Source organism: Eubalaena glacialis, chromosome X (assembly GCF_028564815.1).
Source record: "Eubalaena glacialis isolate mEubGla1 chromosome X, mEubGla1.1.hap2.+ XY, whole genome shotgun sequence".
NCBI lineage: Eukaryota > Metazoa > Chordata > Mammalia > Artiodactyla > Balaenidae > Eubalaena > Eubalaena glacialis.
Window position 1 is genome coordinate 108,309,595 of NC_083736.1, and position 25,519 is coordinate 108,335,113.

Sequence of the window (25,519 nt, forward strand, 5' to 3'; positions counted from 1 at the left end):
AAAGAGTAGCCCCGCCCGCCGCAACTAGAGAAAGCCCGCGTGCAGCAACGAAGCCCAATGCAGCCAAAAATAAATAAATAAATTAATTAATTAATTTTTAAAAAAGACAGCATATGCTTTTCCACAAAATTACTGCACTATGCAAAGTTGTTCAATAAAAACCACAGGGCTTATGGGAGAAACGGGGCTATGAGTGCAACATTCAAAAACTTTGTCAGTGACACATACACAAAAAGATACAAACCTAATGAAAATGGTAGCAGTTTTACACGTTAAATGGTTAAGAAATACATAAATACTACAATAAATATGGTGCTTTATTTTGAAAAAGAACTAAAGTTTGCTTGTGGAAATGGGTTATCAGAAGGGTTGCAACTTGTGAATTATTGTGAAGTGGTGGAAGGAGGGTTATCTGAAATCAGATGGAAAGCTGTAACACTCGATGTGGATGGGTGTGACTCAAAACACACAATGAAGTGAGGTAACTGGTAGACGTTTGAGGTCTGTGTGCGTGTATTTTGTGTATTCCTACGCAACTTGATTCATCTGGGTGTAGTTTTCTGTTTTCACCTGTTTCTGGCTGACAAAATTGCACATAAGCAAATGCAAAATTCACCTTCTGCTTAAATTGTCTCTAATATATTAGTCACAAAGGAATAGACAAGTGTTAGAGCAGTCTGTACTTGACTATGTTAGCGAATAAATTCCCTTTTTTTGTTTAAGATAATTCCAGTTAGCTTTCTTCCAGGGTCCTGAATAATAATACATGGCTACAAAATATTCCATTGCACAATACTAACACATTTTAAGTGTCAGGCTGGCTTTTCTGTATCTCTTGACACATTTCTAGACTACCATTCTCTACTTTCAGTTCTTGTGTGCTCAGAGATTGAAAATTCATTTTAATATGGACATAAACCATCATTAAGAAGGTGGAGGAGACCTGAAAAAGATATAAAAATTCCAAAGCCAAATAGATTTTTTGAACTTGTACTATTATAATCTGTAACACAACTGACTTTTCAAACAGATAATTGAAAGTTGATGATTACAGAATTTAGTCTTGGCCCTGACAAACTGTGGCCAGTTTCAGAATGATTTTTTTCATGGATTCTGATACTTCAGAATCCACAAAAACTCTCAGAGATTACAACATTAAATCTTTTCATGTCAATATTGTATCTCAAATCACCTAACCCTGTACATAAAAAGTTTTTCCCTGAGTTATCATGTTAGCTCTTGTTTATAACAAAAGCCTACATGCATTACAGTTTTGTTACTGATGTTTTGAGTGATTATCCTTGGGGTTGGAGCAAAATTGGCTCCAAGGATACCGCCATTTTGTATTATTCTTGACAAGAGGAGAGAGTGAGTATCCCACAGACAAGCTGTCCTATACACTGGCTGTGACCCCAGCCTTTGAAACTCCTAAGTAGAGTTTATGCTGTGCAGATAAGGAGGTATAAAAAGCTTCCTTAAACCCACCTTAGCCTTAGACCTGTGCCGTTTTTATAGTCATTGGAAATGAGCCAGGTGGGAAAATGTTTTATTCTCATTTTTATCTATACGTATAATTTTGTGCCGTTATACAATTCTGTTGTGAAACTAATTCAAACAACCATTTAATTTGAGTGTAATTTCAGTTCTCAGTTACCCTAGAAAATAGTATCCTCTGGATCAGGGGTGGGCAAAATTTTTCTGCAAAGAGCCTGAGGGTAAATATTTTAGGCTTTGAGGGCCATAGAGTCTCTGTCCCCACTACTCAACTCTGCTCTGAAAGCAAACATATACAATATCTAAACAAATAGGGCTGGTTGTGTTCCAATAAAACTTTATTTACAAAAACAGACAGCAGGACAGATTTGTCCAGTCTACCAGTACCATAATTTGACAACCCCTGCTTTGGACCAATAGCTTTCTTTTTTTTTTTTTTTTTTTTTTTTTTTTTGACGGAGCCTTGCAGCAGTCTCTTGAGACTCAAGGAAGGCCAAGCAGGCAGGAACCTGAACTATCCCTGCTTCAACTAAAATAGTTTTTATTTTTATGATATGTGGACTTTTGCATGAAATTAGGTTTGATTAAAGGGTTCCATTTCTAATACGGAGAAAGGCTGCAAAACCACTGCCCTGGACTAAGCCTAAAACCTGCTGCTTTAAAACTCAAGAACAGATGTTTCAGACAAAACAAACACATCTTCTGACGTCTTTAAAAATGATCATAGGTGGTACACATGTGTTTTGATGTTCCCAGAAATTCACTTTCTCATAAAATTGATAAAAGCATTTACATAGATAATTTTAACAGCTCTAAAAATGTTATCAGCTTAATCTTTCCTATTTCATTTTAACTTTTTCCTAAGTATAATGTTTAAGGTACCTTAAAAGGTCCAAGAGAGGTGGTATGGTATAGTGAAAAAAAGCACCAAATTAGGACTCTGTGTTTTCCTCCATTGCTAGATTGTGAGCTTCTGGAAGAGAGGAAATAAGTTGTCTTTTTCATCTTTGAATTATCCTCAGCACCTAGAATAATACATGACACCAAACTTTAATTTTTAAGGCAAATGTAAATTCACTATCACAAAACTAGGAAGAAAATAAATTCAGGTAGTTTATTTACTTGTATCTTTCCATAATCTATAAGGAAAATAGCATATCTCTCCTAGTGAGCAACAAAATAAAGTTAGTACTTTGAGATATATTTTTATACCTAGGAAATTAACATGTTTAAAACACATAAAAGCTAAGGACTTCCCTGGTGGTCCAGTGGCTAAGACTCCGTGCTCCCAATGTAGGGGGCCAGGGTTCGATCCCTGGTCAGGGAACTAGATCCCGCATGCCGCAACGAAGAGTTCACATGCCACAACTAAAAGATCCTCCGTGCCACAACTAAGACCTGACGCAGCCAAATAAATAATTTTGTTTAATAAATTTATTTATTTTATTTATTTATTTTTATTTTTGGCTGCGTTGTGTCTTCGTTGCTGTGCCCGGGCTTTCTCTAGTTGTGGCGAGCGGGGGCTACTCTTGGTTGCGGTGTGAGGGCTTCTCATTGCAGTGGCTTCTCTTGTTGCGGAGCACGGGCTTCAGTAGCTGTGGCTCGCAAGCTCTAGAGCGCAGGCTCAGTAGTTGTGGCGCACGGGCTTAGTTGCTCCGCGGCATGTGGGATCTTCCCGGACCAGGTCTCAAACCCGTGTCCCCTGCGTTGGCAGGCAGGTTCTTAACCACTGCGCCACCAGGGAAGCCCTAAATAAATATTTTTAAACAAAAAAAAAAGCTAATAATTATTGGACAGTGCCAAAAGTCATGTCCTCACAAGGATCCACAAATCCCTTATGTGCAATTCTTAAATCCCAAAAGCTCTGGAAACCAAACATTTTTGTTTTGTACTTTTAGTAACTTATTGACAGTCAAATTACTCTAACCTAAACTTACTTGACAGTAGTAGCTGATCTGAACTGAAGGAGGCTATTTACTAGTATTTATTTACCACGTATGAATAATCATATGGTTTACTGCAAAAAATATTACCCTATTTCATTATGCAGCGTTTTCCCTGATCTTCTAGGGTGTTAAAGAATACACAATATATGGCATTTGGTTTTACACAACTCCAGATCTTTTCCTGGTTGCTTTCCGGAGGAATCTAGAGCCCCATTCCAGCCTGAGGCCATGCCCCTGGTCCCACTTGTCTTTTCTGCGACCATCTTGAGCAACAATTGAGGCTGCAAACGGATCAGAGCGCCTTCCTGTCATGGCAGTGGGGAAAGTAAATGTGCTTCCCAATCACACAGAAAGTCAGTATTATCACTTTGATGGTCCATGATGCGTTAAGAAAGAACATCTTGGTCTTTTAAAAAGCACCTTTCTATTTTCATCACTGGACATTGGGCAGTCGAGGATCAGAATTAAGTTACTAGCTCTTAGCCTTGCAATGGAATCTGCTCAATATATATTTACCATTTGACTGACGCACATCTTGGTCAGTATGTAAGAATTTCTCTCGCATTAAGTGTGGGCAAAAATGCATATTTGTAGGGAGAAAGTAACCGGAGGCCCTCAGTGGCTCAGCTCCAGCAACAAATCCATCATTACTCCACGCAACTGGCACGCTCCCCACGTATCTCTCTTGGACCCCACCCTCTGGCCGGCAGGATCGTATCTCGGGATCTCAATTAGAGAGCTTGTAGTAAATAGGACGGGTTATGCCCGTAACGCTAGAGGAGGTGGACCTGCCTACTCCCTAGGGTGGGATATTCCGCTCTTGGATAAATTAAAACGACGTAAATTCAAACCACAATGCAAACTTTTCCCGACAGCATTTCCTTGTAAGAAAAAAAGCAGACCCCAAATCATCCCTCTAAAAATGCCTCTTTGGAACTGCAGAGTTAGTGGGTAGGACACTCTGCCGAACCCCACCTACGTCGAGCGCGCTCTCACAAGGCCGGGTCACCTCGCCGCTTCTGCGCGGGTTCTAGACTCCTCCCCTCAGGACGCTCAACCCCACCCTTCCCCGCTACTTCCGGCCCTCTCCGAACGCCCTCAACGCGCTTGCGCAGTTTTGATAGGCTTCTCGAGTACAAGAAATCTGAGCGCTGCTTCCCAGGAACCGCCCCCGCCTCCTCTTCGCCCCGCCCACGCCTTACTGGTCCCTCCTGAAATCTCGCGAGGGTTGGTGAGCGTCCGTATTTTGCGGGCAACTAGCTTTCCCAGCTGCTGTAATTGCAGCTGCGGGAGAAATTGGAGCTGCTGTCGTCGGCGCGCCCCCCCCTCCCCCACTGAGGAGAGCCACCGCCTCTTCTCTCGCTCTCCTCATACACCTATCGCCGGGAGCGGCGGCAGCAACAGTCCCTGAACCCACCGGCGCCTCCTCAGGCGGCCGCACTGCTGGTCATTCCCTCAGTCCGGCAGCTGCCGGCGGCCCCCTGCCACTGTCCGGCTCCTCACTTCAGATCGCCTGCTCCCTCCTCATCCTCCCCCGGGACCCACCTCCCCACGGCCTCGCCGGGGTGGAGGACGACGAGGAGGAGACGAGAGTCACCCTCCCTCCAGGCGGCGCCGGCTCCCTCACCCGCGGGTGTGTCCTATAAATGGCGTCGGAAAGCGACACCGAGGAATTCTTTGATGCCCCTGAAGATGTGCACCTAGGGGGCGGCTACCCTGTAGGGTAAGTAACCGGAGCCATGGCCCACAAGCCGGGCGTCCCCGTCCCCCGGCTTCCCCTGTGCCTTCCCCCGTGCCTTCCCCCCTACACCCCTCCCAGGGCCCGCTGTATCCGCCACCGCTGCTCCTCTCCGCCTCCCTCGGGCACTTAAGAGAGAGTCGGGGGAGGGCGACCGGCCACTTCGGGCAAACCCTCCTCTTTTCCCTGGTGAACGGCCCCAGGGGTTCCTTTCTCGTCTTGTCCAGCTTTCTGCGAGGTGGGACGGTTTACGAACCTGAGAGCCGGAGATTTGTATTTGTGGGGTTCAGAGCTTACTTTTGAAACATCCGTTTTAGCCTTGGGGGCCATAGTTTAAAGGAGCAGCAACAGGAGAAATTGCAGTGCCCAGGTTTTTTTTCTTTTGCCGCTAACTTACCTATTCGTTTCAGAGGTGGCTGTACCTCTCCCTATTTGCCTTCTTCGTTGCACAGAAAGAAAAGGAGCGGAGCTCGGGGTGGGGGGGAAGATTGGGTGTTTACTTAGGAAAGTCCTCTAGCTGATGTACTCTAGATCCACAGTGTTTTATTAAAATAGCACCTTGCCGTGAGGCAAAGGAAATCGAAGACAAGGTCCTTTGCCATTAGGGAGAATGCGGTCTTAAAAGGGTAGCCGGACATAAATGTGCACAACCGACTACAGAGATACAAACAAGTGCTGAGTAATCTGTGGTTAGAAGGAGAGCCACAGCTTTGTGCTCTTTATCTAATTCTGCAAGATGTTTTAGTGGTGATTAATACGGGAGATTCTGAGTAGGAAGTAGGGTAGTTGGAATGCTTCGCTTGCCTGGGACTTCTACTTACCCACTCCTCCACTTTTCAAAGTTGGAATATGTTTAAAGCGATTTCACCGAACTCTTCTACTGGGCTTGTGTGGAACTAGAGGCAGTGAAATACATTTTCATGCTCTAAGAACTTGAAAATCGGTAAAATTTGTATGTTAATGTAAGTCACTAATATGGTTCCAGGAGTCAGCTGCCTTCAGTTTGCAAGCTTACCCGTGGAAGAAATATCTTAATACAAATAATGTTATCTGTACATTCTAGAAGTCGTTCTAAAACCTAATATGTATTATATATAATATATACCCCAAAAGTTACAGCAACAAGATCAGAGAGAAATTTCTACGTTGGTAGATCGCTGATGAGTGTTTCCACCAACCTTCAAATCACTGTTATGGGATTTGGGGGCTGCAATGGCCAGTCTTGAGATGGCATTGAATCTCCTTCAAGTTCAGTATGTGAAACAAGTTCATAGCTAGATGTTAGAGGATAGAAAATTCACTTGGATTTCCAAGTACATTGGAGCCCCCTGAAATTAAATTTTGTCTTTGTGGTATTCCCTTTAAAGTAATGAACTGTCAATTCAGGTTAAATAAGAGACCTAATCCTTTAGTTGTTGTGTGTGTGTGTGTGTGTGTGTGGAGGGGGAAGGGAAATAACCGTCGACATATATGATTTAATCAATTTAGAGCTATGTGAATATGGTTCCTTTTCAATGAATATAACAAATTTAACTTTGAAGGACAGCTACATCAGGACCTGTGTAAACTGCCTAGTAGTCCAGTAGCTGGCACAGAGAAAGAACTGCAGTGTTCATTCCCTTCTCCTTCCTTTCTTGGAATTAGCAAATTTAACTTCACACAGTGCTTACTTTGGGAGGAAGTATGCAGAACTTGGGGTTATTTAACGTATCCAAACCGAATGAGTCATTTTGATAGAATTGATAGAGTCACTTCTTCCCTCGTGGGATAATATAGTTTCTCAAGCACTTTGATCCTTTGATATGCTAGGTGAAAAGTAAAAACATCTCTTGGGACCCAGCCTTCTGATTTTAACTCTAACCTGCCCATATATTGAGAGTGTTGAGCTCTGTGGATAAAACTACTGTTAGTCTGTGAATTTTACAGCTCCATCCTGCGTTAGTGAGGGGATTTGGAAGAGAATTAGACTCATCTGGAGAATTGCATCTGAAAAGAACTAGCAGTACTGGGAGGACTGCACAGGGTTGGCATCATTAGCATTTCCTCTGTCCTTTGTGACAGTTTTTGTCATTTTGCATAAGGTACTGTGAGGAGACTTGGCTGGGTAACTAACAACCTAGAAATGCAGTGAGAAATCTTGATTTGTGGAAACACGTGGTATCACTAGATATCTGGTCATTAGAAATATCCTCTCTCCCTTGAGATACACTTGGAGTAGCGCACACCATACAAACTCTAAGAGGTTAACAGACTGAGTTTGGGCACTTTAAGAAATGTTCCTTGCATTGCGCTTTCTAGAGTACACAGACCATTTCACCAAATTGTAGTAAACTGAGTAGACTGTTGAGAGTTATCTCATGTTTTGTTAATCAGCAGAATCCAGATAAACAATCCATTTCCTAAAATTGATTTATTTCTTCTTTTCCCCCTCCAGTGGTGTGTTCAACTTTGTTATTTTACTCTTTGAAAGCAAATTTAATAAGTTAAAAATAAGCCCAGTTGTTTATAGAAAGGCTTGATTCGAATGCACCCTACTATAACACAGTGGCAGATCATCTCCACTTGTACAGCTTTGCAGTGTACATCAGTTATAATGCTTTATTTTGATTGGTATTTTAAGTCAGGTTTCCTTATTCTTATCTCCGTTTTAATGAGGAACCTTAGGCTCAGAGAGATTAATGAATTGGCCTAGGAGACACAGCTTGTAAGTGACAGCTGGGATTTGAAACCAGTTCTTCGGACTCCTACTCCAGTATTTTTTCTAGTACATCATAGCTGCCCCATACTGGGTGTGTGCTGTGTGTGTGTGTGTGTGCGTGTGTGTGTTTATACAGGGTAACCTCCTCCAAGAGATGCTGGAGTAAAATGCTTTAGGACCAACTTGCTAAATTGAACTGATGCATATATTTAAAACTAGCAGCACAAACTTTTCATTTCTCTTGGCTAGAAATTCCCACTTTCTCTTTCAAGAATGTGTATCTTGTTTTGTCAGATAGGAATGTTATAAGATCATAGCATGTTACAGTTGGAAGGGACATCTAGTTAAACTCCTTCATGTAAGATGTTGTGAAAGCCAAAGCCTGGAAAAAGGCAAGTGACTTGTCCAAAGTGCCACAGCAAACTAATGGCAAAGTTAGGACTATAATCCGATCAGGTTCACAGTCTAGAGTTCTTTTCTGCTATCGTGCTGTCTTTTGATAAAGCAGGAAAGGGAGGAGGAAGTTTGGTATAGTAGAAAAAAGCCCTGGACTATGAGTCATTTCATTTCCTCATCTTTAATTCGAGGAGAGTTTAACAGACTGGATGATATTTGGTACATGATTTAAGACCCGTAGATTTGAAATTAAATATTTACTGGGTAAATTATATATGAAATGAATGTTCCTGCTAATTTGTGTGGATTATACATACACATACTGAAGGCTGGCACTGAGAACATGTTATAAAATTAAATGTGACATTTTGAGCATTCTTTATTTTTGTGTTGGCAACCAAAATATTTGTAAGGCCTTGGAAGGAAGGATAGAATGGTAACATTTTTAGAGTAGGAAGGGACAGGAGATTATTTAGCCCAGCCCTTCCATTTAACTGAAAGAGAAACCTAGGCTCAGACAGGGGAAGTGACACATCGCTGATTAGTGGCAAACTCAGAACTAGAACCCAGGTCTCCTGATTCTTCATTTATACGGTGATGCCTCGTCTGCAGAAGGAGGGAAAGTGTTGCCAGGTATCCCTGCTGTAGGTTTCTGGCACTTACCCTGTTAGCGGGACTCCTAAGATGGTCAACTGCTATCTACCATGATTCTGTTTCTTTCATGCCTTGCTGTCAGAGAACATGGACTGTTCTAGGATCCTAACTTTTGTCCACTAATTTTCTCCAAGTCAGGATGAAAAACGGTGACAGAATAGCTAATCTAAGAACAGGGATGGTTATTTGTTTTGTTTTGTTAGTGTCAGTCACAGTATATTATTTTATTTATTTATTTATTTTAACATCTTTATTGGAGTATAATTGCTTCACACGGGTGTGTTAGTTTCTGCTTTATAACAAAGTGAATCAGCTATACATATACATATATCCCCATATCTCTTCCCTCTTGCGTCTCCCTCCCTCCCACCCTCCCTATCCCACCCCTCTAGGTGGTCACAAAGCACCGAGCTGATCTCCCTGGAGTCACAGTATATTATTTTAGATCGGAGTAATGACAAAATCTTGATTTTTAAGTTATGAGAACTGAGATCAAACTGCCCCAAAGAATTGTTTGGTCTGAAAAATAAAAACTTGCCTTTGTTGAAAACTCAGCTTCTCACTTAGGCATCAGAAACATTTCTCTCTGAATTGAAAATTGATACAAGTTTCAATTAAAAAGGTATTTGTGTGCTATGGGTTACTTAAGGAAAGAGTCCTTAAAAATGGCTGTTCATGGGTTGGCATTTAAGCATAAATTGTATTTAATCATGGATTATATTTGATTGCTATTGGCTTTGTGGATGATAGAAATATATTTACATATGCTGTTTTATCACACCCATGTAGCATCATGTAGAAGTGGGGGAAAAACCTTCTGCATATTAATTAGTAAATTCAAGCTCTAAATTTAGTGGCCTCAAACTGTCAGTTTGGTGACCCATTGAGGCGGGACAGTCCAAACCAGTACTGCAGTTTGGGGGCTCAATTTGAATCTGTACAAACTCCTGTAAACTGAAAACTTTATTCTGTTCTTATGATAACCTACTTCATAAAATAGGGTAGATAAAATTTGATCTTTAAAAATGTTAAAAACCTAGATAGTTTTAGGATGTTGACCATTCAGTGGTGATCCTACAGAACAAAAAATAACTTCTAATTGTTGATATTTGAGACTTGTGTCACCTTTACATTACATGACAATCCATGTGTTCTCTTTGGTTCATTGTTTTGATTTTGACAAAGTCAGGTGAATTTGCCGGGCAAGCACCTTGAAGAGGCTGTTTGTTTCTTCCTCACACTCTGCCTGCAATTCTGGTAATTACTTCCTGGGGTATGGAGGAAAGGAGTGGTGGTGGTGGTGGTGGAGGAGGTGATGGAGATGGAGTAGGTGGTGAAGGTAGCCGCAGCAGCCAAGATAGAGAGACCAGGTTCTAAGGCTGCTTCTGGGGCATGGGTAACTGAGACCAGACAAATCATACTATTTAGCATTGTTTTAGGTACATGCCTACACAGTGAATTAAACAACCCTTTCTATAAGAGATTAATAGCCTATAAGAATTACCTCAAACAAAATTTAAAGTAATAAAAATTGTAGGTATTTAACCTGAATTGATAATTAACCTACATTTGTTTTCTACCCAGAGCTAAGCTAATTTCTACAAACTTTCACAAGGTTTATTCCGCCCTAGCTGTCAGATATTATTCTGCTAACAAGCTAAACCTTTAATTGGGTGCTTTCCTTACTCTTCGGAGCGGAACCTTATCTATTCTCTTATTTCAAACTGAGCAGTCTTTGTGTTAGTCTGTCATCTGTCATCTCGTGATTCAAGATTGTGGAAAAAGCACATAAGACATAATGTGGGCCTCATACCTGATGGCAACCCCAATGTTTTTCCCCAGTCAGTATACAAATTTATCTTGGTTACTATAGCAACCAACCTATCAGTTATTCTTCTAGCTCTTTTGCCTTCTCAGATACTAGGATTACCATATAATCAGGTTCTGCTAAAGCTCTTCAGGTCTTAGCATTTTATTACCAGCCGCAGCTGTCTGGCAGTTTACAGCTTGGCATTCCATTAGTGTCAGTCGGTTTTAAGTCCACAAAACCTTTTTGTCTCCAAACATTTTAAACATACAGAATTTAACAGGAACATGTTTAGGCAACATTTTTCTCATACTAATTTTCTCAGTTCCATTGTTAGTCATTGTCTTGAAGATTGAATGCATTACATCACTGGCATCCAGTGGCCATCCATTTGTCATATCAGCTAGAATAAACTTCAAGATCAAGAGTGACCATTTAAGAAATATATGCAAATGTGAAGTGACTTAAAAGTACCTTGATTCATCAGCAACTACCAAATAAATAATCTGGCCTCTAACAAAAATGATTTCTGTAGGTTGTAGAACGAATGTTTGGACCTTTCATTCTAATTTGAGAAAACAGTTTAGAAATTTAATAGGAAAGGTTATCTTTCTTTTGCAGCCTTTGAATAAACGGGAAAAGAAAGGTAAAGACTGCATAGTTGTATGGGTCTTTATTATGTCCTATTTTTTTCTCTCTTAAAAACCTCAGAATTCAAACAACTAAAATAGTTTTAAGTTATAAATATGTTTGTTTTGCTAAAAATAAGGATGTTGAAGAAATATTTAGGATATACAAACTGGTAGTTAGTGTTAATGTTTGTTTTTGGTGCTCGTGCTTGTTAATATTGTATGGTATAGTAATAACTTCTAAATATGCATAATTAATCTCAGTTTAACTGAGGTGGTTAATCTTTTAGTGATTTAGCCAATATTGGTATCCGTTCTGTACACAACTATCACATAAGTAATTGTTACAGCTACTGCTTTGGGCAGCACAAATCTAGAATGTTCTATCACCACAGGACATTCTCTTGGGGAGTGCTGCTGATGCCTCCTGGTAGGGGCGGCTGGAGAGATGCATGTTGGGCTATGTTGGCTATCCTAGTCTAAAAGGCAGGCAAGAAGATATTGGAACCGCTCTCTGCATTTTATGCCATGTTTCCCCAGGAACTCAGTCTGTTTTGTTTTACCAAACCTCGAGCTGGAGCACATGGTTCGGGCAAGGATAGTTCTTACATATTTGTAAATTGATTTATAGAAGTCTTAAAAGACATAAAAAATGAAACCACGTTTGGTTAAGCATTTAAAAAATAAATAAATATCAAAGTAGAATTCTCTTAAGATATTGTGTGTACTTTTCAAAAAGTGTTTGTCTTTCTGAATTAGAATATTATGTAGTAAGCTTGTAAGTTTGTGAAATGATTAAATTAAAATTTCCTGGCTTGAATTTTTATTTAAATCATATTCGAATGGTTTCATTTTAATGTTAGTTTATCCTATTCAGAACTCTGGTTACCAAATTCTGATGATGCCCCAAGGAGAACTTTATTTTCATTGCATAAATAGGCTTAAGAGCAGAAAAGGTTTTACTTTATCCACAGGATCCTAATCCTTAAAATTTTTAAAAAGAAGGGGGAGGGGAGGATAAAATTTTTTTCAAAAAGGGCCAAGGATGAAGCATAAAAGTTTTGGAAACTACTGACAGAAAACTTTAACAATGTTTTCCAGTAGGCAGCCTGTACAGAGCAAGCCATACTTGTTTAAAACCTACTTGACCACTCACTACTAATTGTAATAGACTATTCCAGTACAGACTCATTGAACCGTGGGCATTCTTATGAACCACAGGTCAAGCTCTCTAGAGGACCAATAAATAGAATATAGAGCTGTATTCAAACCCACTTTCTCAGAGGCAGGCATCCTGGTTACTAAGTAAGCTCAAGAGAAGAAGTAGGAGTGTTCTTTCTGGCATTGCTCTCGAACTGGAAAGACTAGCCATGGATGAACTTAATATCCATAGTCCTCTTTTAACTTTGTTCCTGCAAGTCTTTATTTAAATTGGGAGACTGAGGAAATTATCTTTCTAGTTATTAGCAGTACTATTAACAATTTGTGTGGTTTTTAAAAAAATCATTATTTTAAAATATACCTATCTACCCAAATGGCAGGTGGTTTGAAGGTTTCCTCCCGACCCCAATTCCACCCCATTCACCCCCAGCTTTCTCCTTCCTAGCTTACCTCAAGGACATTAGTACAGAGATTCCCCAGCATAATAACTTGCTGTTCCTTACAACTGAGAAGGAACAGTGATGGATGAAATATAATGAATGGGTGGGTCTTTGGGAAGGAATAAGGGAAAGATTGGTTAAATTGGATATCGCGGATGCATTGGTAAGTGGGATTGGTTAGTGTCACAGGTGGGGTAGGTCACTGGATTAGCAGAAGATAGGTGAGTGGAATGAATAGGTAGTTTGATAAAACTAGTACCTTTGTGAGTGAAAGTGAGTGGGTTTGTCAATATTTTGCAATTGGTATTTTATCTTTATTGGATTGGCTTTAGAGATTAAGGCTAATGACTGAGATCAGTCTTTTTTCCTTTAAGTGAACTTTATTATGCCTATTTTTATCCCAGGTCATAGCTCCTGGTTGTTGACTTTTAACCTTTGCCTTACTTCCCAGCGTAGAGAGGCGATGTCTGCAGTTGATGTGTAGCAGCTACAAAAGGTTTAGGTGGCGATAGGATGCTCTATGGTGTTCCACTTCTCTTCACAATTTCTTCTACTTTTGAACTTCCTGGTTCTCTCAAATCTTCACTCCCTTCCCCCATCCCTATACAGTTCCTGTAAGAGTGAAGGGAAGAAATGGAGGGGGCTGAGGCAAGGACAGTGGTTTGGATTTATGGGACCTTTATAACTTGGGGACATCCTGTACTCAGTAAATATTAACAGTGAAGCCTTGGGAGGTGTTGCCAGTTATCCTGCAATCATATCAATTCCTTGTTACCAACTTTCTTTTTTCCAGGAATGAATGTATTCCCAGTAAGAAAGAAATATTATAGTACTGCATGTTGTTAAACATGCAAAGAATGGTAATGCCATACTCTCAATTAATGTTGGGCATTCATTTTCAAAGTACTTTTATTTACATTATCTCTTCTGATTTATCCTGCAAGTCTGTAAGATAGGACAATTTTTGTGAGCTACGTAGGGCAGTTATTATGCTAATTTTGCAAATAAAAAAACAGCTCAGCGTAAATGGGGGTCAGCCAGCAAAAGTGGAATTTCACTAATTTGTGGTAATTAGGTGATGGTTTTGAATGGAGATGTAAAACATTAGGTTCCTCCCACTTTACTTTTCTAAACTATAAACATTTTTCGATGTTATATTTTAAATGTGAATTATTAGAATGATGAGGCTGACTCTCCTGCCATTTGGGTATGTATAATTCACTGTTGAAAACAACAAAAAGCAGTATTTTTTATGCTTTTCTTTTTAAGCTTTGACAGAATTGATTATGGTACGGTAGCTAGGTCAGAAAATGACATTGCTACTGAAAGAGCTGGAATCCCAGACACTGCTAACTGCATTTCAAAGGGTATGTTCTTTGTTCCTAAGGGAAAACCCCTCAAGATGTGCGACACTGCTGATTTGGGCTTCTGTGCCTCATCAAAAAGTCTTGAGCACAGATTTTTTTTTTCTGTAATTGTTTTGTGGATTGTTGTCAGTTGTTTAGTTACGCCACATTTTTTTTCCTTTTTTTTTTTTTTTTGCTGTATAACTCTGATTCATATTTTTGGCTACAAGCCACTAATTGGAAACACAATGTTTCTTTATTTTTTTTCCCTTCTCCTTCAAAGGTATTTTCTAGCAGTCACAATGAATGCATGTGGTAGTTTTTAATATTTTCCAGCTAATCAGACCTCTTTTGGCTATCAAATTAATGGGAAAAATACATTCCTAGTAGCTAATTAGAAAAATTACATTCTCAGTAATTACTATTTAAGATGTAAATAAGGATGAATAATCTCTTTAATAATAAACTTGGCCTACAGATTGTTTTATGTAGGTAAGCATTCTGGGTAATTTAAGATTTTTCTAGAATATTTATGAAGTTTTTAATACATGTTAAAGAATGCAGAAGTAGAAATTCAGATACATAAAGCATACAAGTAGAATTTATAACCAAAAGTGCTTAATTACTGAAATATGTCCAATTTTCTATTATTCATGATATTGAGGGAAAACATGAATAATTAAATGTTACCAGTTACACCAAAACCTCAGTTCAGTCATTAGTTTACAACTTCCTTTCCCATCAAACCTTTTATCAGAGATAACAGTAATTTTTTTTCTGTAATTTAAAAAACCAAATAAATGGTTTAGTTTGAATTTTTGTTCCTCTGCCCATCTTTGGTGATAAGTAGTGAACTCAAAAGGAGAAAAGCAAAGAATCTCAAAGTCTGAATAATCAGTTCATTGATAATAGAATTGATTTATTTAAATTTTTTAAAAAGGGGAGTTGTGACAGGTTCTTCCTTGGTGGCGCAGTGGTTAAGAACCTACCTGCCTACGCATGGGACACGGGTTCAATCCCTGGTCGGGAAAGATCCCACATGCCGTGGAGCAGCTAAGCCTGTGCGCCACAACTACTGAGCCTGCACTCTAGAGCCCCTGAGTCACAACTACTGAAGCCGGCGCAGGCGCCGCAACTACTGAGCCCACACGCTGCGACTGCTGAATCCCGCACGCTCTAGGGCCCGTGTGCTGCAACTACTGAAGCCCGCGTGCCTAGAGCCCGTGCTCCGCATCAAGAGAAGCTGCTGCAATGAGAAGCCCGCGCACCACAACGAAGAGTAGCCCCCACTCGCCACAACTAGAGAGAGTCCACAGGCAGCAACAAAGATCCAACACAGCCAAAAATAAATAAATAAAATTTAAAAAAAAAGGTTAGTACACCATTGGATGTTTTAGATAACTTACAAAATCATATTAGCACATTAACTTGATAAAGCTTCTGTAAAGTGGCCTGTAGCCCAGCATCTTGTTTACTTTTTAAAAAGTAAGTTGCAAAGTGATTTAGCATAATTGCATTAGTATTGACTTTTCCAGACAGTCATAAATTTAGTTATCTGTTTCTGTTGCGATTTTACTAGAAATTATTTTAAATCATTAATAGATGTGACTTTCATCTAACCCACTTTGACAAGTTGGGACATTGTGATATAGCTGCCCTACCCTGGGGTTATTGCTTGAATGTGGGTATTTACTGAATGGTTGTAAACGTGCAGGGTAGAATGTTTTTAGTTTAGAATTCTTGAGTAGGCCCAGGGAGCTGATATATTTTTCTGTTTATTTTGTCAATAAATAGATTATCAAGCTGTTCTTTCAGGAATATGGCGTAAAACTACATGAATTACATAAATCAGTTTTGAAAAATCAGCTTGTCATTTTAGACAAGATAAAGCTGCTTAAGTTCTACTTTAAATTTGTAATTTCTATATGACTAGAATTATATTTCAGTATAAAGTTTCCTTTGATTTCATTATAGATCACTTAAAAATGTTGCCACAAAACCTATATTCAGAAAACATAGAGCCATTGTGCCAAATTTTCTCTCCATCTATTTCTATTAATATCAATGGTAAAATAGTTATTAGGTATTTTAGACATATTCTGCTTCTTGGCTTTCATAGTATTTAAAACCTAAAATGGTCTTTCAAAGGATAATAAAAGTAGTAATTCACATGTTGAGGATTCAGTTAATTCCCTATTAGATAACTGTCATAACTATATTCTCCATTTTTTGTTAATCTTGTTAATAAACCAGTATTGCCATGTATCAAGGGAAACCCCCTTCTATGGGGGGTTTTATGCTTAGCATGTAATCTAGTAAAACTTGCCATAACAATGTAACTAATTAATAAATACATTCATTAATGATGTATACGCATCAGTATATACATTTTAATTCCAATGAACAATGCTGCATACCAAATTTTTAAAAATTATGCACTTGGAGCAAGATTTAAAAAATAAAACAGTATCTTATTCTCTAAATTTGAACTGTTCTTAATTTTTCTTCAACCTGAGGTTTGGTTCTGTTTTTGATTTTTGCTTTGTTTTTGTTGTTTTCCTGCCTGGCCTAAGTGGGGGAAGAAATCCTCGTGTCAGTGTTTTGTGAGCACCAGAGCCTTTCTGATTACTAGTTTAGACTTAGCACTTTTGTGTTGGTCTTAGTTTGCCATCAGATCTTCCTATTTCAGTTTGCTGGGCTTTAGAAATCAAAACTCTTTAATTACCTGCTTATTTTAATGACTAGCTAGGGCCTTATCTGCGCTCACCTCCTGTTCACCTCAAGGACCTTAGAATCCCAAACCTGTGTACAGGCAAGCTGTTCTTTGCTCTGCTTGATTCAGTTCGTTGATGTACTGCTTAAGCTTATCTTACTTTTATAGTTTCCTGATGGCAAAGGCAAAAAAGAGGTGGATAAAAACAAAATCAAGCTATAGGACAATTCTCTGTTAAGCCCTTGGTAGTCACCTTCTATAAGAAAAATGATTGCCAAGCCACCAGCTTTATTCCAGCTGACTCACTCTGTACTTCCTCCTTCCATGTCATTACTCTTTTTTACCTCCTTAGGAGTCTGTCAGGAATTTTGCAACCTGACAAGAGGCTTCTTCAGAGCCAACCACCTTTTTTTCCTCAGAACCTAAAATAAAAAGTGAGTCCTCTTACTGACAAAAAAAGAAGACCTTGTTAGTCCATTTTTCTGTGTGTTGCCCAATTGTTTTGGTATATTCTTATCGCCCAGTATAATGAGTAGTCTGGAAATGGAAATGTTAAATGTGAGATCACTGTTATATTTTGTGTAGTGGGTCTTTGAGTTCCTAGTTGTTTAGTTGACTATGAAGCAGGTGGCAAATGTAGGTTTAGTCTGCACATTCCTTCCCCCCTGTTCTCAGAAGGCTTACAGGTTGTGTTTGTTTGTTTGTTTGTTTTTCAGATAACCCTCAGGTAAGAGGTAAGAGAAACACCAAACCCAAAAGACAGAAGGATCTGTCTATAGCTAAAGGGTGAGAAACTAGAGGTAGGATGGCTTATGGGATCTGACTCTTTGAAACTACAGAAATTCAGTGTTCTTTTTTAAAGTAGACTTAAGCACTGATTACCCTAAAGCCATAGTGCATGAGTGATGAAGATGGAAAAGGTGATTCAGTGATTGCCTGGAGAGAAACCACTCGCTGAAGCTCTGAAAAACCAAGTTAGACTATTATAGTAGTCAGCCGTGTTTATACCTGATTTCAAAATGTGGGTTTTGCAGTAAGACAGGCAAGGGAATGCAACTGGCTTCTATTTGGGGAATCTAATCTGTACGGGTTCTTAATACACACTTGTATTGACTGCCATTCAAATTGAGGAGCCATTAGTGCTTCAGGTTGTGGGAGGATGTTGAGACAATTGAAAAGCAAGTTCTACCTCATATCGTAGAAAGCTCATCAGTTTTTTTGATTGAAAAAGAAATAACGTATCTGAAATATTTCTGATATCCCTTTTATAAAGTGAAGTGTCCTAAAATGACTTTGTAAATACAGTAACCGAATCCATTTTTAATGACAACATAATTTTAATTGATATTTATCCAGAAAGTTGGCTATTGATCTTTATTTGACCTATATAGGTTAACTTCATTTTTAACATGAAGACAAATGATATAAATATCTTTATAAATAATGGTTATAAGTCAGTTTACATATCTAGAGATTTATCAGTTTGTTACAGTAGCCATCTTGGTTTTGTTTTTTTGAGGGGTTCAATCTAAGCCAAAATAATGAAGCTGTTAATAGACCTTACTACTCTGTTTCACTGAGTGTTTTTGAAAAATGTACATAATAGCATATATACAGTATTTGCATTTGGGCATATCCACTGAATGCATTGTCTGGAAAAGCTTTGACTAAATTCACACATGTGCAATTTTTTTCCCCAGTCGGTGAATGCTGTTGAATACTTAGATTAATATTTATACAATGACATTGGCCATACAATTCCTCCCACTTTGTCCCTTTATCACACACGAACAGATCATAGAATTAATTGTCCACCTAATTATTTTAGGGGTAGGGTAGAGTTGCCAGATAAAATACAGGACTCCCAGTTAAATCCCAATTTCAGATAAACATACTAAAAATAGATTTGTTGTTTATCTGAAATTGGAATTTAACTGAGCAGCCTATATTTATCATTGCTAAATCTGGCAACCCTAGGTGGGGGAGAAGCAAAAGGAGACTAGTAGATATGGGCACAGTTGTGAGACTTAAATACAACTGAGTATGCAGTGACAAGGGTCGCCTTTACACTGACGGGAATACCGAGATTTTTGAGTGCAATGTTAATTTTAAGAGTCCAACTCTTTTTTTCTTTGTAAGTGCATTCCTGAAAACAAAGCTCAGAAATAACAAAGCTTAACAATATATTGTTTAGAGATACATGGCATTTTAAAAATAAAGTAAGGGAACAATAAGTCAAATCTGGGCTAGTGGTTCCCTCTAAGGCAAAGGCAGCAGAATAGGGCAGACAGTAGCTGCCCTGGTCTTGATGCTGTTCTCATTCTCAGGTGGCCTAGTGACTCACAGTTCATTTTATTTGTTGTGTTTCATAATTACATGTATATGCTACATTATACTCTTGTACATATCAAATATAGAATAACAGTTTAAAAGTTAAATTAAAACATAGGCTTCAGTAAGAATATTAGCCTATATGCAAAGTTTCACTGCTTGTACTTTCCAAAATAAATCCAAAATCCAAAAGGTAAAGAGGCATTCATTTCTCTCTTCTCTGGGTTAGCCATCCTTAGTTCTTTATATCATTCTACTCAGTTTCTGGAACATTCACCAAATTGGTTTCTGTCTTTTGGATATGTTCTGTTTTTTCAGTGTTTCTTTTAAAATGTGATATCCCAATGATACACGATATTCTAAAGCGTGCTCTTATCTATCAGTGGGAAGTAGCGTAGAATTTACCACTCCCCTTGCCCTGGACATAATAGTTCTGTTAATTCAGCCTAAGATCACAGTAGCTCTTTCAGTAGTCATATCACAGCCTTTACTCTGTCTGAGCAATCAACAAAAATACCTAAATGTTTTCACATGATTTGTTGTTAAGTCATATCTCCCCAGTCATGCATTTTACATTTATCCCTATTACATTACATTCTGTTAAGATTTGGCCCATCCTTCTAACGTGTTGAAATATTTTTGGATACTGTCAGCCAGTATATTCCCTATCCCTCCAACTTTGTGCCAACTGTAAATTTGGTAGATATACCATCAGTTTCCTCATTCAAGACATTCGAATGTCAAGTGGGACAGAACATCAAGTAGGATAGAGTACAATAAAAATTATTTAATATTTCTTTATGGTTTTTCATTGATCCGTTAATCACACCTTGAGTAATGTTCAGCCAGTTACAAACCCACCTAAGTGTATTCTAGCCTACATCTCTTTGTTGTCTAAAAGGATATCATGAGAGAATTATATAATTTAGTGCTTAAATCCAGATTTTTTGTGTGTGTACAGTATTCCCTTTATATTCTAGGCCAGTAACCCTATCAAAAAAGGAAATTAGGTTAATCTTGCATGTTTGGCTTTCTGTGAGTGCTTACTGACTCTTTTTTTTTTTTTTAATTAATTTATTTATTTATTTATGGCTGTGTTGGGTCTTCGTTTCTGTGCGAGGGCTTTCTCTAGTTGTGGCAAGCGGGGGCCACTCTTCATCGCGGTGCGCGGGCCTCTCACTATCGCGGCCTCTCTTGTTGCGGAGCACAGGCTCCAGACGCGCAGGCTCAGTAATTGTGGCTTACGGGCCCAGCTGTTCTGCGGCATGTGGGACCTTCCCAGACCAGGGCTCGAACCCGTGTCCCCTGCATTGGCAGGCAGATTCTCAACCACTGCGCCACCAGGGAAGCCCCCTTACTGACTCTTAAATGAGTATCTTTTCCCCACGCCTAGGGCCCTTAAACCATTTCACAATGTGTTTAAGAATTTTGCTTGACATTGACATCAAGTGAATCTGTTTATAGTTTGTAGCATCTACCTACTTTCCAGTGTTGACTACCAGAGTTTTCCTTAACATCCTCTTCCATCTCTCTGATTCTTCAGAGGTTTTAGAGATTGAACTCTATAAATTCTCAGAGTATGCTGGGATATAATTTGGGACAGGAGAACTGAAATCATTTACAGTAGCTAGGTACTTTTATCTCCTTGAATGCCCTGGAATTCAATTTCCTCATTCTATAATTTGTTTTTCCCTTTCTGGTAATCTTAATCAGTAATCAGTAATCTTAATTGGAAAAAAAAAGAATTGATGCAGGCTTTTACTTTATATTATTCATCCACATATAGGCAGACTGCAGTTTCTTTTTGTTGTTCTGAATATAAATTAAAATAATGAAAAACTCTGTCTCTGGTATTTTTTTAAATCCTCGCACATTTTTAGCACCTGTCTTTCTGATACTGTTCTTATAGGTTTTTATACTTTTCCTTGGATGTGTGCCCATTCCATCCCTCCGATCTCTTCTCCATGTTCTCCTTTAAAATACTTCTTTTGACATGTCACCGTGGAGATGCAATCAACAAAATTCAGACAATGAGAAATTCTAAGGGATGAACAACCTAGTGTCTTTGTTTAAGACTTTTTTTTAAGAGCAGTTTTAGGTTCACAGCAAAATTGGGAGGAAGGTACAGAGATTTCCCATATACCCCTTCCCCACACACATGTATAGCCTCCCCCATTATCAACGTCCCCCACCAGAGTGATACATTTGTTACAATTGATGAACCTACATTGACACATCCATAATCACCCAAAGTCCATAGTTTACCTTAGGGTTCACTTTTGGTGTTGTAGAGTCTATGGTTTTGGACAACTGCCTCATGGCATGTATCCATCATTATAGTATCATACACAATAGTTTCACTGCCCTAAAAAATCCTCTTCAGAATGAACAGCCTAGTTCCTCAATACATGAACTGCAAGAAATAAAAAAAAATGAAAGGAAACCTACTGATTGAAAGAGACATATCAACTGATTATAGCACATGGACCTTATTTGGATATTGATTGAAATGGACCAACTGTAAAAAAAAAAAAAAAAATTGAGACAATCAGGGAAATATGAATGTTGACTGTGTATAATAGGGAATTGTTAAATTTGATAATAGTGTTGTGGTTATGTTTTAGATATGTACTGAAATTTTTATGGGTAAAAATGAAATAGTTCCTGAGATTTGCTTCAAAATAATCTGGCAGGGGAGTGGAGAGAGGGATATTGATATTGATCACTATTGACCATGGTCAACATGTTGTGCATGTGGGTTCATAATATTATTCTCCCAATTTTGTACATGTTTGAAATAGCCATAATTAAAAGTTGGAAAAACTCCCCCAAAATATTTTTTATGGTCACATACATTGTTACTAGCAGATTCAGAACTAAAACTCAGGTCTCCTGATTCCAGCTCATGTTCTTTTACTATGTAGCTAAACTTACAGCCCTTCTACTTCGAGATTGTGTCATGGTGCCCTTTCAGTCTTTGGGACCCCCTCCCCAGGCCTTCCCTGGGGAATTTGTGGTGGCACTCCTAGATAAGTAAGGCTTTAATAAATGGCCAGTTTCATTTGACCGGCTACCTACCCATGTGAAACCAGGAAAGAATATTAGACTTATTAGGGTAAATTGACAGGCTGCATGTGTTGTTAGAATCAGCAAAGAGACTTGGGTCCTAGGCCTAATTATTAGGCCCTTGATCTTCGCATAAGCTCTAGGAGATCAGGGCCCATGTCTGCTTTGTTCACTACTTTACACCCAGTGCCTAGCACTGTGCTGGTATGAGGTAAGCAGTAGGTAAATGTTGAATGAATGGATTAATTTAACCTTCTTTGGCCTTATTTTCCTCACATGTAAAATGAGATAGTTGGTCTAAATGATTCTTACTTCCTTCAAACACAAAAAATATATATATTCTTCCCTTCCTACTGATTTTTTAAGAATCCTTTTAGGACTTTGTAAAGAATTACTGTAAATTTCTTTTTAACACTAGGTAACATCATTAGGTAGTATGCTCACTTCTAACACCTGTGACAGAAAACCCACAGTTATGTTGCATCAAAATCTCTTAAAAATAGCCTACTGCTATGCATCTTCTGTTGGATTGATTTTATTTCTATTAAGTAAATGAATACTGTTCTCAACATTACTAAATTAGAGAGTCAGGTTTAGCAAGTTCCAAAATCAAGCTAAGAGGGTTATTAATAAAATGTTGCATCGCTTGCATATTTTTACCTTTCACTGAAATTGTATTGAATGCAGTATTATTATGTCAGAGTTTATAAAGGATTTGACATTTTGCTTCCTACGGAAACTTAGTGAGCAACTTTTGGATAAGTTGTAATTATTGTCATCAGATCCAAATCCCAGTGATTAGCACCTACCTTTGGAAGTAATGACCTTATTATTCTAATGAAATTTTACCATAGGTGTCTGAAAGTTATCACTGGGTCAGGTCAGAGTTTATAAAAGAAAAAATAATTCCTATACTGCCCTGCAAAGTGACCAGAGCAATGTTTTGATGCCATGTAACATTTTAAAAATAATGAATGTTGTGTAGATACTAAAGCGCATTGGTACTGAACACAAATACCCTAGATGCAAAAGGAAAACTACTATAATTAAAATGCTAAATGGACAGGGACCGGAGAAAGCTTCAGTCACACATTATTTTATACTCAAACATGAGGTTCGTTAGTGTAAACTCAACATAGCGAGTGCATGAAAATAACTTTCTTACAGAAAACAGGATATAATGAATTAAAATATTCTATCTGTATAAGTTGCTGAAATACTAACCTTAAAATCACTTTTATATTCAAAACCTGAGTGCAAGCCACACTAAAAATAAGTATTTGATCTATAAGCCATGTGGGTTTTTGTTTGTTTTTTTGTTTGTTTTTTAGTAGAATACCAATACTTGTTTAACTTAGAGTTTATTTTGGAGCTGTTTCAGAAATTGTTTTTCATGTTTAAGTTTAATAATACCATTGATAGACATTGTCTTCAATTTCAGAAACTATGCTGCAAAATCAAAGATTTACTGCATTTTTAATTAGTATGAATATGTTGAAAGTTTTTTTTTTTATGCTATTAGGTGATGAAGGAAGTTTCTCCCATTAAAGTTATATTTTTGTTCAGCTTTGTAAGAAGCACATTTCTTATTTCAATGAAGCTTTGTTAATCATATTTAAATGTGTCAAAAATATTTGATTTAAAAATATCCTATAATAAAAACTTTTGAAATGAAAATTGAACTTTTGAAGTTCTCATTTTGGTTTGTAAAGGTTTTGTTAAAGTGAGATAAACTACCAATACTTAAATATATCTACCTGTTAACTTCAGTTTTGTTAAAGATCTCTCACTTGTGTGGGGTGTAATAAAAGTTATTTTATGTGCTTTTTATGGGAAAAATTTGGGCTTTTTATGGGAAAAATTACTGACCTTAACCTTTGAACAGGAGGAATCTAATATGTAGTATCTACAGAAAATTTTGAAAGAATATTTTTCTAGTAAACTAGATGTATCAGAGTATTACCGGACATTTCTGGATGTGTGTGTGCACGCTGGATTATGTCCATGTTTCCTATAATATATCTCAAAGTTAAGGGAAGTCAGAGGTATAAAATTTAGATCATTAATCATGATATAAAAATTACATCTTCACTCCCAAACTAATGAAGGGTCTTAAAATAAACTTTCCTAAAATTAAAGAAACTCTGAAAACCCTTGCTTAAAGGTCTTGCAGCTAGTTGGTTGGGAAAGCCAAGAGTAGAACTTAATTTTCTTGACCTAGTCCCCTATTTCTCCTGTCCCCAAACTCCAACATGAATAGCTATTTTCTTTAGGCACATAATCACTCTGAAATAGTATAATGTTATTATCTCTACTTTGAAGTTAGAGACTGAGTTACGGAGAAGAGTTGAGTGGTTGTCTGGGGAGACCCTCAGAAGCTCTGGATTCTTCCTTTACCATACAATTCCATTTTTAAAGACCGGGTTTCCCAGCTCGATGCAGACTAGAAGCAAAAATTAGAAGGGAAGGGGGAAGAAAGCTTTTAAAGGCAGGCACATGGCCAACTGTAAGAAGTGACCACTTCTATTGAGGAGGGAGATGCAAAACTTTAAAACACAGACATTCCAAGCATAGTAGCCTAGGGTCCTGTAGTGTGAAGGCAAATAAATCCCCTGTACCTTAGGGTCCGTGGAGGGCATTACTGTATTAAAATATAGTGTAGTATTTGAGCATGATAATTACTCTGAGTCAGTAAGAAAGGGAAAATTGTATATCCTTTGTTTAGGAAGGTATTTTCAAGGGAAAGATTACTGAAACGGCAAGGCTTAGCCTATAATGTACTTATTTACAAGCTGCTTTTGAAATTTGAAATTCAAAAGTACTTAAAACACTTTCAGAAGTTTGGCACTCAAAGAGAAGCTTCATCTCTCTGGCAGTTTTATATATGGAACATTTCATTATTTTATTTCCTAGCAGTGCCAAATCAATTAGGCATTAATTGTAGTTGTTAAAGGCAGATCAGGATTCAAGCCTTTGACTTAATTAGTTTAGTACAACCCAAGAAGCAGCGCTAATTACCTTTACTTTGGTGTTCATTCATAGCACCGCTTAGAATATTCTGATAACCGTCATCTTTTAAGACCTTACACAGAAAAGAGGC

The 25,519-nt window shown here is 38.1% G+C and overlaps 1 protein-coding gene across 2 annotated transcripts in view; it reads left to right on the forward strand.

The window, feature by feature from the left end:
- Nucleotides 1-4,700: 4,700 nt before the first annotated feature.
- Nucleotides 4,701-25,519, forward strand: part of WDR44 (WD repeat domain 44) — an 89,284-nt gene continuing 68,465 nt past the window's right edge. For both annotated transcript variants that reach the window (XM_061179511.1, XM_061179513.1), the window contains exon 1: nt 4,701-5,163. In XM_061179511.1, coding sequence (XP_061035494.1) covers nt 5,087-5,163 — 77 coding nt within the window. In that variant the 5' untranslated portion in view covers nt 4,701-5,086. The remainder of the gene's footprint in view (nt 5,164-25,519) is intronic.